This window comes from Malaclemys terrapin, chromosome 9 (assembly GCF_027887155.1).
Source record: "Malaclemys terrapin pileata isolate rMalTer1 chromosome 9, rMalTer1.hap1, whole genome shotgun sequence".
Classification (NCBI taxonomy): domain Eukaryota; kingdom Metazoa; phylum Chordata; order Testudines; family Emydidae; genus Malaclemys; species Malaclemys terrapin.
In genome coordinates, this window is record NC_071513.1 from 54,912,677 (window position 1) to 54,927,515 (window position 14,839).

Below are 14,839 nucleotides of genomic sequence, written 5' to 3' on the forward strand. Positions count from 1 at the left end.
TTTAGAAAAACAGCCAATCTTGGTTTAAAAATTCAATGATGAAGGATCCACCATGACCCTTTGTAAATTCTCCACTGGGTAATTACTCTCACCTTTAAAAACCATGCCTTATTTCCAGTCTGAATTTATCTAGCATCAGCTTCCAGCCATGGGATTGTGTTAGAGCTGTCTCTGCCAGATGGAAGGCCCATTATTAATATTTGTTCCCCATGTAGCTACTTATAGACTGTGATCAAGTCACTCCCCAGCCTTCTCTTTCAGTCTATCTCTATAAGGCAGGTTTTCTAATCCTTTAATTATGTTCATGGCTCTTCTCTGAGCCCTCTCCAATTTATCACTGGCCTTCTTAAATTGTGGACACCAGAACTGGACACAGCATTCTAGGAGCAGTCGCACTAGTGCCAAATACAGAGGTAAAATAACCTCTCTGCTCCTACTCGAGATTGCCCTGTTTACACATCCCAGGATCACATCAGCTCTTTTGGCCACTGCTCATGTGAGCTCATGATCAGCTGACCCCCAAATCTTTTTCAGAGTCACTGCTTCCCGGGAGAGAGTCCCCCATCCTGTAAGTGTGGCCAACATTCTTTGTTCCTAGATTGACATGTTTACATTTAGCCGTATTAAAATGCATATTGTTTGCTTGTGCCCAGTTTACAGGGGTGAAAGTAGGCCAGTATGGCGTACCAGTAAGAAGCGGCCGCCGGTACCAGCCTGTACGCAGCCGACATTAAAGTGCTACTGCAGCAGCCCTTTAACATTGCTGTCCCTTTTGCCCCACCCCCACCCCCATCGGCAGCCCTGCTGGTAGGGACCACTGTTCTCGGTTTGTCCCGTGCTGTTCACCAGGCTATCGGACGAACCTCATTTTCCATGTGACCCACCTCCCTCCTTTAATTGCTGGGAGAAGGCTGTCTGATATGCTGGAGGTGTGGGTATAACCAATCTCCTTGTGCCGCCCCCAGTTTCCCCGTCCATGGGAGTGGCCTCTAGTATATCCTCCGAGGGATCCCATAATTCCCTTTGTTCCGCTCATTGGTGTATGTAACTACTGGTTCTAATGCAGCTACATAGGCAGCTCTTTCTTTTTTTTTATAGTGGGCTGTGGTCCAGAAAGGGTAATTATTTGTTGGACCAAGCCTCTTAGTTCCCCTAGGGTAGCTGGGCAACCCTCTTCCCAAATTCCAAGTCTCCTGGAGTAGTGGGGGGTTAGGGAAGCAGCACAGTCTCTTAAGGATTGTACACTGAATGCCACTGGATCCAGCGCGGTGGCGTTGCCCAATGGTGTTAAGCTGGCCATTATTTCCATCAGACCCCATCAGGTTAAATAATTCTTGGGGTCTTCATTGGGCTCTTGGGTTGTGGCTATGGCTTGTGCTATAAAATTGCACCTGTCTATTTGCTCTCCAGAAAGTCCCATTAAAGTCAATATGCTATTGTTCTCGTCAACTCTAATCCTATCTAGGACCCCCGAATCTCTGAAGAGGCGGACTTCAATGGCATTCAGCTCTTCCCTTATTGCGAGCAAAAACGCATTAGAACACCATCGGGAGAAACTGTCCTTTTTTGGGGGTCCCAAACTATCAGCCATGGCTTTTAAGTCAGCGGCTGATCTAGGGACAGTTGTACTTCCCCCTCCCTCTGCGGGTGTTGTGACTGTAGTTTGTCGTATTGCTGCAATAGGGTTTTGTTCAATAGGTTCCAATCCCTGGGCTCATCCTGTATATCTCCATTCCAAGCTTCACTAGGGTCCCATTCTCCCTCCCATTCGGACATCTCGCCGTATTGGGCTTGGCCCATTCTCCTGCCATCACAGCCGCTACTTGGTGGGAGGCAAACCCCAATTTTGTTTTGAGATGCTTGATAATAGATTCACAGTGGTTGTGAATGGCAGAGGCTCTACCTTATTCTAACGTTAGTTTCTTTATCATTCCCTGTAAAACCTGATTCTCTTTTTGTATTTTATCTATTTCCCCTATTTGTTCAAATAATCCCCTCTCTTTTATTTTAACTTCTCTTAGGGTATCTTTGAGAATGTCTAACTGGCTTTGGACCCCAGTGGCCAGTATTTTTCCATTTATCAGTTTCTCGTTCAGATTCACCAAGTTTCTCATGCAGTGCGGCGTTTTCCTCTCGGCATCTAGCGAAGCAAAGGAATGCTCATTGCATGCTTCCCACAATAGCCAAATTGCAGCTGAGTCTCTTTTTGTTGGGGTTGATGGCCTGTAGACCAACAGATATTTTGCCAATCTATCTTCCAAATCAGCAATAGTATGGACATCAGCTTATTCAGTCCATGGGCTGTGCCCCAAGTTTTGTAAAATTTTCTTAAAAGGGTTAGTTTCCTGTAGGAATGGTAATTTTTTCTGCTCTTCTTGAGCTTTGTCCTTAGGGGACTCTTTTCACCTGAACATATTTTCTTTATGAATCTCTTTTACCTCTAGAAGTTTTCCATGCCCACGCTCGTGCTGGGACTTACAAAAAATCTGTACCCACTAAAAACTCTGCCTAACAGAGCAGGAGAGGGAACGCTGAGCCCTCTTCCTTTTGGGCTCGATCCTGCTACGACCAAGGGTATATTCACCTATGCAAATTTTCCCCGACAGACGGGTAGGAGCGAGGACTCTAATCCTCTCCCTTATGGCCCGGCACCTCTATGACCGGGGGTGTATATTCCTAGACAGTTTGTACAAACAGTTTATATATCTATCTATCTGTATAATTTTCCCCGACAGACAGGTCAGAGCAAGGACTCTAATCGTCCCCTATTGCCCGGCACTTCTACTACCAGGGGGGTACACACCTGAATGATCAATCACTTTATACGTTTGGTATAACCTTTTAGCAGCATTTAGCGGTATTTTCAACATTCACAGTGCACATCTTCCCCCCCTTTTGCAATTCTCCTCCAAAAATGTTATGCTTATAAGAAGCACACGGGATCTTTTTCAGGGGAAAAGGCAATACGCTGTGTTTATAGAAGATACAACAATTAGCATATGCATTCAGTCACACACTCGCACACTGTCCCGCCAGTCGAAGTTATAGTTACCAGTCTAGAGTCTGGATCAGTCTAGTGGCCAGCTAGGTTGATCACAGGTAGGTAGGAGCCAGGTTCTGTTGGTCGTGAAATGAAGCTCCAGGGAAGTCTTGGCAGGATGAACCCAAAGTTTCAGGGCAAGACACCCTGTTTATATAGTGATTTTCCTTCATTGGGACCAATGAGTTTTGCACCATCGTGCTGCAGTCAATTGTTGTTTGACAAGTGCTTGTTTTCTTAAATTGTCCTTCTCATCCTTTATCTTGTTCTTTCATCAAGTCTCTCAGGGAGTTACCCCATGCTGCTTTTAATCACAGCTATTATGTCCCCATTGATAGGTGCCTGTCTCATCTTTAGAGTCATCAATCTGCCTTCCTCTGACATTTCAATAGGGGCATGTTGCAACCTCCTGGTGCCCTTGCGTCAGAGGCAGATTTACAATGAAACACACAGTGCCTTGGCACAGGGCCCCCCAACTACAGGGGGCCCCAGGGCCGGGCAGCCCAGCACCATACAGCACCCCCTGCGGGGGCAGAAGCTGTGGGGGAGAGCAGGGAGGGAGCCGTTTAAGAGCCGTGCTGGAGGCGCAGCGTGCAGTGTGTTGTCCCAGTCGGTGAGCTGGGCTCCTGCTGCTGGCTGGCGCTGGCGGCCAGGTGAGGCAGGCAGGTGAGGGGCTGGCTGGGGGTGCGCTGTAGGGGAGTTGGGCGCGCTCCCCTGGTGGAGCGTCCGTCCCCGCCTGTCCTGCTGCCCTGCTCCTCTGGACACCTGGCAGCACAGGTGCAGTCCTGGCGTGCACTGCTGCTGGCGGCCCCTGGAAAAAGGCCAGGGGAAGGGAGCGCTCAGGGCAGGAGGATGGGGGGTATCACTCCACCCCCCACCCTCACTCCAGCCCCCTGCCCTCACTCCTGCACTCAGCCCCCATCCACACACCCTGCCCTGACTCCTGCACCCCCACTCTGAGCACCAAATGGGAGCTCCTGCACCCTCCCATCCCCACCTGCACAACTCACACCAAACAGAAGCTGCTCCAGGTAAGCCTTCCACATCCCAACTCTCTGCCCCTGCCCTGAGCCCCCTTCCACACCCTAACTCCTGGCCAGACCCTGCACCCTAATGTTTTTTACATTTTTTTTTTTATAAAGCGCTCTTATCCAAAGCACTTTACAATAGTTAGCTAATGGTACAAACAATATTTGGAAAGATCCTTAAGTGGTCCACCGAGACCCTTGGCAATTTTCAAGTGGTCTATGGAAAAAAAAGTTAGACTACAAAAACAATCAAGGAACCTCACTTTATTTTCATTTACTTCCTATTACTTATAATACAGGAGGAGGATGAAGGAAAAAAGAATGAAAAACAGGGACGGGGAAGATAAGAAAGAATGTTCTTTTTCTTGTCTGGGTCCCGAGGGGGGCCCCAGAAACGAAGCTGAGCACAGGGCCCCACTAACTCTAAATCCGCCACTTCCTTGCGTCTGTCTTCGGTTCCTCCCTAGAACATCTGGTTCGGTGATGGCCTTCACACTTATCTTTTCACACACACATTCCTCATTCACACACAAAACAATTGATTTACACAGAACATTTGAACAGAAACATCAAATTGCAATGCAAGGAAAAAAACAACCATTGCATCCTTTTACTTAGTTGTAGATTTAGCATTTTAAAATAAGTGGTGACCCTAAAAGGTCTGTCACTGCCTTGAAATCGGCACAGAGATTCTGGCTGATGCATCTCTACCAATCGCCCATTAGGCCATTCCCTTCTGCTTTCAGAAAGGGTGGATGGCAGGATATAGTCAAATCATACACCAATACATTTAATACATGCTACATTATTATTCTTTATCCTTCATTCTAAATTATACAAAATACAAACATAGAATCCTACTACTACACTTTAATGTCGCTGCCCCTTTTGCTGGGCCACCGACGCGGGGCGAAAGGGGCAGCTGCCCCAGGGCTGGTGATATAAATAGGCCTGGGGCTCCCGGCTGCCGCTGCTGCGCCTGGGCCCTTTAAATCACCGCTGGAGCCCCGGGCAGCACAGGCCAGGCAGCGTGGATGGGCTGGCTGGGGGAGGCTGACCCCCAGCCCCACCCCTTCCACCCGAGGCCCTGCCCCTTCCGGGGGCCCGGAGCCGGGCCCTCGTACTGGTAAGTGCTTAATGTTACTTTCACCCCTGCCAGTTTACCAAATGATCCAGATCACTGCGTATCAGTGACCTGTCCTCTTCATTATTTACCACTCCCCCAATTTTTGTGTCTGTAACCTTTATCAGTGATGATTTAATGTTTTCTTACAGGCCATTGATAAAATGTTAAATAGCATTGGCCAAGAACTGATCCCTGTGGGACCCCACTAGAAACGCATCTGCTCAGTGACAATTCCGTTTACAGCTTCATTTTGAGACCTATCCACTAGCTAGTTTTAATCCATTTAGAGTAGGCCATGTTAATTTGTATTATTCTAGTTTTTTAGTCAAAATGTCTGTCACGCTGTCGTGGTTCATGACCAAGAGTGCCCTCCTCAGGGCAGAGTGTCAAAAAGCAGGGCAGAGACCCCAAACTCATTGTATGTTCTTTAATTAGATTTTACCAACCCAGTACCAAATGTGAACTCCTGAAGCACTATACCAGTCTTACCATAGAGTCACGGACAGTCCCCTTGGGCATTCCAATCTATCTCGCCACCCAGGCAAGCTGGCCTTAGTGATAGTTTATTCCTGGGAGGATTCTACACCCATGAGAGAGTGCAGAATTCCTATGGCCTACATTGTCCTGTGCACCCCTATGCAGAAAAACACAAAAAAAATCTGCTGGGGAACACGTGCCTCTTCCCCGGCAGCCCAGGGAGCGCATCTGTTCCAGTGTGCCTGAAGCAGCCTCAGAGATGGGGGAGAGGGGCTGGGCGTGCATGCCTGGCTGATGACCGTCGGGGGCGGGGCGGGGCTGAGCGCCAACAAGCAAGAGAGAGTGAGACTCTCTCCCTCTTTGATCTCATTCTCTGAGACAGAAATGTAGCAGCCTGCCTATTGTTCCTATTGTTAGTTAACTGTTCCCATTCTCAGTCAATTCCAGTCAATTCCCCCAGGAGCATAAAACCTGTGAAAGTTTTAAGGCCCCTACATTGCCAGAGTGATGTAAAGGAGTCTTATCATAAATGACTGTAAGGGGATCCTCAGATAGGAAGATCTTATGTGCTTTCTCACTTTTTTCCTGTGCCAAAGTGGCACGATGGGGTTAGATTACAATTGAGGATTTATTTTACTTACCCATTAAAAAGAAGCCTTTGAGGGCAAATAAAACATTTACCAAGCAGTCAATAAAATGTCAGGACACTCAGAACCAAGCACTTCCCAAAGTACCCGGCCAGGCCCAGGACAGTGATTAGGAAAACTGCATGACTGTCATGTGTGGAAGTCTGAGCAATTTAAAATGACATTCTACCTTTTTTTTTTTTTTTTTCCCTGTTTGGTTTTTGGTAATGTAATTTAAATGAAAATCCAGGATTATAACTGGAATGCAGGATATTAGTTACCAAGTGTTTGTAACATAACTTCAATGTGTTTAGGAAATACTGAACAGTTATTGTGACTTTTTTCTACATTGTAGTTTAAATAAATTACCAAAACAATTGAAACTGGTGTGATTACACTGCATTATTTTGACAAATAAAATATGCAGAATTTTGAATTTTTTGGCAAAGAATCCCCCCCAGGAGTAATAGTTCAATGCCATACACCAAAGATCACAAAAATTTCAGGTTGCTCCAAGTCCCAAGAGACCAGTCACTTAACCCAGATCAATTTGTACCTCAGATCTCACACCAAAGACAACGCTCGTAGTCAATCCTATAGTAAACTAACTAAGGATTTATTACAGGGCTGGGCAAACTACGGCCCACGGGCGGGGCAGATACAAGGTGGGGCCGGGCCATGACCCCCTCCCATAACCAGCCCTCCATACAATTTCCGAAACCTGATGCGGCCCTCAGACCAAAAAGTTTGCCCGCCCCTGATTTATTACCTAGGAAAAATAAATGAGAGAGTTATTTACACGTTAAAGGAGGCAAACATGTATGCACAGATGAGTTACAGTTTGTGGTTCCAAAAGATGACCGAGCTGCAGTAATCTGTCAGCACTGAATGTCTTTGAGGGCTAACCCAGTTTGACCCTGGGGATCCCTGCTTCTGTTTCCTAGCTCCAGCTCTGTGAGGGTCCAAACAGCAAAGAGATGAAGAATGTTCGTGTCAGCTATCTTCATTTCCCTCTTGGACGTGAGAGGGCCTTAACCCAGTCCTTGTTCTGTGATGTTCCCCAAAGGCCTGCTCAGTTTTGATAGTCCTCCTTGACAGGTGTGGGAATCACCACTCCTGCCTAGGTTCACAGGTTCAGAGCTGGCATTTTTACAGTTATAAAGCAAAACTAACATATCACCTTATAGCAGGGGATACAGACATTACATGTGAAATTAATGCCTGCAGCAACTTACAAACGTTGTATAGAGTCTAACCACCAAACACATCTTTACAAGTCTAACACCTGCCTGGAGCAATACTCACATACAGGTGAGCTGGTCTGGTTTCCAGCTATGAATTTGTCAGTGCTCAGCTGGTGCCTATAGCCTTGTCAAGAGCTTGGCACCTGGTCTACCAGTGTCACAATGTCATGCGGCACCAAGTCAAATGCCTTACAGAGGTCTAAGTATATTACATTAACCTTATTGTCTTTATCAGCCAAACTTGTAATCTCATCAAAAAAGATATCAAATTAGTTTGACAAGATCCATTTTCCATGAACCTATGTTCGTTTGCATTAATTACATTACCCTCCTGTATCAACCGCTCCATTATCTTGCCTGGGATCGAAGTCAAGCTGACGAGCCTATAATTAGCCAGGTCATCCCGTTTACCCTTTTTAAAAATTGGCACATTATTAGCTTTCTTCCCGTCTTCTGGAACTTCCCCAGTGCTGCAAGACTTATTAAAATCAACATTAGACCAAAGGCAGCCTCAACATAAACATCTGACTATCTGAATTGTGTCAGTTTGTTTCAGTGAATGCCCATGGTCAGCATAACAGATAAGAGGGAAAATATATATTTTCCTCTAATTCTTCAGTTTATTTGTGGATTTGACAGCCCTGGACGCAGTCTGTTTTGCTCTGATCCAAATCCAACCAGTCTTTCCACTGACTTCAGTGGGCTGTGAAGGTCCTTAGTAAGTTCCCCCAGTTGTGTGTGTGTCTTTCACACAATGAGATAGCAGAGTTTAAAAAAGAAATAAAAAGAGGAAAATGTGGTTTTAAAACCACAGAAGTTGCCAGAGGGATTCCAGTGCAGATCTGAAGTTATTTTGAATTTAGTTTTTGAAACTGACCAGACTTCAAGTGGATTGTCTCTTTGAGTCTGAGGGTATGTCTACACTATGAGAGTAGTTTGATTTTACTTAAATCGAATATGTGGAATCGATATTACAAAGTCGAATGTGTGTATCCACACTAAGGACGGTAATTCGACTGTGTGAGTCCACACTAACGGGGCAAGCGTCAACATTGGAAGCGGTGCACTGTCGGCAGCTATCCCACAGTTCCCGCAATCCCCGCTGCTCATTGGAATTCTGTCCAATGCCTGCTGGGGAAAAAAATGTGTCGAAGGTGGTTTTGGGTAACTGTCGTCATCCAACCGTCACTCCCGCCCTCCCTCCCTGAAAGCGCCGGCGGGCAATCAGTTCGCGCACTTTTCTGGTGAGTGACACCGCGGACGCCACAGCACTGCGAGCATGGAGCCCGCTGCGACCATCGCTGCAGTTATGGCCGTTGTCAACACCTCGCACCTTATCATCCACCTTTTCCAGAGGCAGATGCTGAGAAATCGGGCGAGGAGGCTATGGCAGCGCGGTGAGGACATGAAGTCTGAGAGTGGCACAGACTTGTCACAAAGCACGGGGCCCCGCGCCGTGGACATCATGGTGGCAATGGGTCATGTTGATGCTGTGGATCGGTGATTCTGGGCACGGGAAACAAGCACGGACTGGTGGGACCGCATAGTGCTGCAGGTCTGGGATGAATCACAGTGGCTGCAAAACTTTCGCACGCGGAAGGGAACTTTCCTGGAACTTTGTGAGTTGCTGTCCCCTGCCCTGAAGCGCAAGGACACCCGGATGTGAGCAGCCCTGACTGTCCAGAAGCGAGTGGCCATAGCCCTCTGGAAGCTTGCAACGCCAGACAGCTACCGGTCAGTCGCGAACCATTTTGGCGTGGGCAAATCTACCGTGGGGGTTGTTGTGATGCAAGTAGCCAACACAATCGTTGAGGTACTGCTGTCAAAGGTAGTGACCCTGGGAAACGTGGAGGTCATCATAGATGGCTTCGCCGCGATGGGATTCCCAAACTGCGGTGGGGCTATAGATGGAACTCACATCCCTGTCCTGGGACCGGACCACCAGGCCAGCCAGTACATTAACCGAAAGGGCTACTTTTCAATGGTGCTGCAAGCACTGGTGGACCATAAGGGACGTTTTACAAACATCAACCTTGCCGGGCAAGGTTCATGACGCTCGTGTTTTCAGGAACTCTGGTCTATTTAGATGGCTGCAGGAAGGTATTTACTTCCCGGACCACAAAATAACTGTTGGGGATGTGGAGATGCCTATAGTGATCCTCGGGGACCCAGCCTACCCGCTAATGCCCTGGCTCATGAAGCCCTATACAGGCGCCCTGGACAGTGAAAAAGAACTCTTCAACTACCGTCTGAGCAAGTGCAGAATGGTGGTGGAGTGTGCTTTTGGACGTCTCAAGGGGAGATGGAGAAGCTTACTGACTCGCTCTGATCTCAGCGAAACCAATATCCCCATTGTTATTGCAGCTTGCTGTGGGCTCCACAATCTCTGTGAGAGCAAGGGGGAGACCTTTATGGCGGGGTGGGAGGTTGAGGCAAATCGCCTGGCTGCTGATTACGCCCAGCCAGACAGCCGTGCGATTAGAAGAGCCCAGCGGGACACGCTGTGCATCCGGGAGGCTTTGAAAGCTAGGTTCCTCAGTGAGCAGGGTAACCTGTGACTATTAAGTTTGTTTACAGAGAAGCTGAACCTGCCCTCGTTTCTTTACCCAGTGAATGTTCACTATCCTCTCCAGTTTCATACCCCATTCATACCCCCTTTTTCCCCCCCTTCCAACACACGTTTAAAAATAAAATCACTGGAAATTTGTTAATGAACACCGTAAAAAGCAACAGAGGGTCCTGTGGCACCTTTGAGACTAACAGAAGTATAGGGAGCATAAGCTTTCGTGGGTAAGAACCTCACTTCTTCAGATGCAAGTAATGGAAATCTCCAGAGGCAGGTATAAATCAGTGTGGAGATAACGAGGTTAGTTCAATCAGGGAGGGTGAGGTGCTCTGCTAGCAGTTGAGGTGTGAACACCAAGGGAGGAGAAACTGCTTCTGTAGTTGGATAGCCATTCACAGTCTTTGTTTAATCCTGATCTGATGGTGTCAAATTTGCAAATGAACTGGAGCTCAGCAGTTTCTCTTTGGAGTCTGGTCCTGAAGTTTTTTTGCTGTAAGATGGCTACCTTTACATCTGCTATTGTGTGGCCAGGGAGGTTGAAGTGTTCTCCTACAGGTTTTTGTATATTGCCATTCCTGATATCTGACTTGTGTCCATTTATCCTCTTGCGTAGTGACTGTCCAGTTTGGCCAATGTACATAGAAGAGGGGCATTGCTGGCATATGATGGCATATATAACATTGGTGGACGTGCAGGTGAATGAGCCGGTGATGTTGTTGCTGATCTGGTTAGGTCCTGTGATGGTGTTGCTGGTGTAAATATGTGGGCAGAGTTGGCATCGAGGTTTGTTGCATGGGTTGGTTCCTGAGTTAGAGTTGTTATGGTGTGGTGCGTGGTTGCTGGTGAGAATATGCTTAAGGTTGGCAGGTTGTCTGTGGGCGAGGACTGGCCTGCCTCCCAAGGTTTGTGAAAGTGAGGGATCATTGTCCAGGATGGGTTGTAGATCACTGATGATGCGTTGGAGAGGTTTAAGCTGAGGACTGTAGGTGATGGCCAGTGGAGTTCTGTTGGTTTCTCTTCTGGGCCTGTCTTGTAGCAGGAGGCTTCTGGGTACACGTCTGGCTCTGTTGATTTGTTTCTTTATTTCCTTGTGTGGGTATCGTAGTTTTGAGAATGCTTGGTGAAGATCTTGTAGGTGTTGGTCTCTGTCTGAGGGGTTGGAGCAGATGCGATTGTACCTCAGTGCTTGGCTGTAGACGATGGATCGTGTGGTGTGACCGAAGTGGAAGCTGGAGGCATGAAGGTAGGCGTAGCGTTCGGTGGGTTTTCGGTATAGGGTGGTGTTAATGTGGCCATCGCTTATTTGTACGGTGGTGTCTAGGAAGTGGACCTCCCGTGTAGATTGGTCCAGGCTGAGATTGATGGTGGGGTGGAAGCTGTTGAAATCATGGTGGAATTCTTCCAGGGTCTCCTTCCCATGGGTCCAGATGATGAAGATGTCATCAATATAGCGTAGGTAGAGAAGGGGCATGAGTGGCACCTCCAGACCAGTGGCACCGCTATGGGCACCCGCATGGCCCCACAATATGCCAACATTTTTATGGCTGACCTGGAACAACGCTTCCTCAGCTCTCGTCCAGAAAATGAAAACCACCTCCCAGACTGACCAGGGTGCCTAGTGACTGCAATGTGTGTGTGACATGCTGCTGAACCTGCCCCCGTGTCTGTACCGTGGTAAAGGTGACTGTCCTGTCCAATTATCAACCCTCTTCCCCCCCTTCAAACAGACTCTCCTCTAAAAAAACATGATGGAAACAGTAATTAATAGAAACGTATTTTTTATTAGCAACTACACAGTTAGGGGATGAAACTGGGATGGGGGCTTGGGTGAGGTGAGAAGGAAAGGACTTATCAAATTTTGGGGAATGACAGCCTTCTGCTACTTGAGCAGTCTGTAGGAGTGGAGTAACAGTTTTCACGGACTCTGCCGCCCCTCCTTCTTGGTACTTTGGGTGAGGGGGATATGGGACTTTGTGGCGGGGGAGGGTGGTTACAGATAGACTGCAGCGGGGCTCTGTCCTCCTGCCTCCGGTCCTGCAGAACATCCACAAGGTGCCGGAGCGTGTCCGTTTGCTCCCTCATTAGTCCAAGCAGCGTTTGAGTCGCCTGCTGGTCTTCCTGCCACCACCTCTCCTCCCGTTCGCTGTGTGCTCGCTGGTATTGCGACATGTTCTCCCTCCACTGGGTCTGCTGGGTTGCCTCAGTTCGGGAGCAGCCCGTAAGTTCTGAGAACATGTCGTCCCGTGTCCTTTTCTTTCTACGCCTAATCTGCGCCAGCCTCTGGGAGTGTGATGCCAGGGTAGGTTGGGAGACAGTCACAGCTGTGGGATGGGAAAAAGGGAGTGAATTCCTCAGAAAGATAATTTTTTTTGTGAACAAAGAACATAGTCTTTCTCTGTGAACAAGACCATGCACAGCACCTATCACATGCGCACTCCAGGACAAGGTCGAATTTTCGGCCTTCGCATTCAGTGCCTGGGGTCTTGCAGTGCAGATCAGACAAGCGGGGCAGGACAGCGGAATTTGGGTAGCAGGCTGACATGGTAAGATGTAGACTTGTGGCTGCTTAAAACTTTAATAATAGCACTGCCCTCTTTTCACGTTCAAAGCAATGCTCCTAGCGTTGGCCAGTTCCTGCTGCCGGCAATCCGGCAAACATGAACTCTGCCCCTGTCCCACCCCCTCGCGGCTGTCCCCGGGAAAGATCCCTGTATGCTGCCCCTCTCCCGCCTCCACCGCATGGCTGTAAACTGCCGTTTACAGTTCTGTAAAGGAACAGGCAAGCAGTCCCAATACTAACATTCCCCTAATTCAAAGCAGGTCACCATGAGCGACATCACTCTGAGAGGATTTTAGAGACCGACAGAGAACGCATGCTTCGTGAAAGCCTGCAAAGACCAGGGCCATATGCCGCCATGCTCTGCAAGGCAATGATCCCGGAGTACTTGCTGCTAGCCTGGCGCGGAAACGTTTCCTCCTACGGAGGACACAACAAGGCCGCTCTCCCAAGGAACCTCATGCAAAGGCTTTCCAATTACCTCCAGGAGAGCTTCATGGAGATGTCCCATGAGGATTTCAGCTCTATCCCCGGACATATAGACCGAATTTTACTGTAGCTGCACTGGCAAGGACTAAACAGTAGAGCGCCTAGGGCAAACCAATCATGATAAACCCACTGTTAATATTAATGTTCTGTTCAAAGTAAATGTTTACATGTTTAAAACACTTACCGACTGATCCTTCCCCTGATTCTGGGTCCGGGTTAACGCCTGGGGACAATTGGTAGGGGATCTCTGTGAGGGTGATGAAGAGATCCTGGCTGTCTGAGAAATCAGCGTTGTAAGTGCTGTCGACTGCCTCGTCCTCCTCATCTCCTTCCTCATCTTCCCCGTCCGCTAACATCTCCGAGGAAGCGGCCGTTGACAATATCCCATCCTCAGAGTCCATGGACAGTGGTGGGGTAGTGGTGGCCGCACCTAGGATGGAATGCAGTGCCTCGTAGAAACGGCATGTCTGGGGCTGGGATCCGGAGCGTCCGTTTGCCTCTTTGGTCTTCTGGTACCCTTGTCTCAGCTCCTTGATTTTCACGCGGCACTGCATTGCATCCCGGCTGTATCCTCTCTCTGTCATGGCTTTTGAGATCTTCTCGTAGATCTTTGCATTCCGTCTTTTCGATCGCAGCTCCGAAAGCACGGACTCATCGCCCCGCACAGCGATCAGATCCAAGACTTCCCGATCAGTCCATGCTGGGGCCCTCTTTCTATTCTGAGATTGCATGGTCACCTCTGCTGGAGAGCTCTGCATCGTTGCCAGTGCTGCTGAGCTCACCACGATGTCCAAACAGGAAATGAGATTCAAATTGCCCAGACAGGAAAAGGAATTCAAATTTTCCCGGGGCTTTTCCTGTGTGGCTGGTCAGAGCATCCAAGCTCGGACTGCTGTCCAGAGTGTCAACAGAGTGGTGCACTGTGGGATAGCTCCCGGAGCTATTAGCGTCGATTTCCATCCACACCTACCCTAATTCGACATGGCCATGTCGAATTTAGCGCTACTCCCCTCGTTGGGGAGGAGTACAGAAATCGAATTTAAGAGACCTCTATGTCGAACTAAATAGCTTTGTTGTGTGGACGGGTGCAGAGTTAATTGGATTTAACGCTGCTAAATTCGACATAACCTCCTAGTGTAGACTGAATGCTGATGTCACTTGAGCCCACCACTGTTTCTATTTTTCTTCCAGGGGAGCATTAATCAGCTGTTGCACTGTTTCTGTTTTTATTGCTCTGGATGTTTAGTTTTTCTAATTTTAGTGATGATTAAACCCAGACTTTGTTTTTTTATCTATTTGGGTCATTTTGGAGAGTTAGGTATTTGCTCTCTGAATGGTCTGAGCTGACTGGGTCTAGCAGGATGCTGACAGCTGGGTAAAAAGGCAGATTGTGTGGGAGGTTGTGGTGGAGAATAGGTTGATAAATAAATAAATAAATAAGTTAATGGAGATATCCCATCTCCTAGAACTGGAAGGGACCTTGAAAGGTCATCGAGTCCAGCCCCCTGCCTTCACTAGCTGGACCAAGTACTGATTTTGCCCCAGATCCCTAAGTGGCCCCCTCAAGGATTGAACTCACAACCCTGGGTTTAGCAGGCCAATGCTCAAACCACTGAGCTATCCCTCCCCCCTGGGAGGGGATGCAGGTGTAGAGTGGGCTATTGGAGTTGAGGACAAGGAGCACTA

The 14,839-nt window shown here is 48.2% G+C and overlaps 1 protein-coding gene across 1 annotated transcript; it reads right to left on the bottom strand.

Annotated features, from left to right (window-relative positions):
• Positions 1-3,606: 3,606 nt before the first annotated feature.
• Positions 3,607-13,913, bottom strand: LOC128843757 (uncharacterized). The gene is made up of 3 exons (XM_054040864.1): positions 13,338-13,913; positions 11,991-12,428; positions 3,607-3,851 (listed from the first exon to the last, which is right to left on the bottom strand). The coding sequence occupies exons 1-3, from the start codon at positions 13,909-13,911 to the stop codon at positions 3,607-3,609; spliced, it is 1,257 nt and encodes a 418-aa protein (XP_053896839.1). The 5' UTR covers positions 13,912-13,913.
• Between the last annotated feature and the right edge of the window lie 926 nt (positions 13,914-14,839).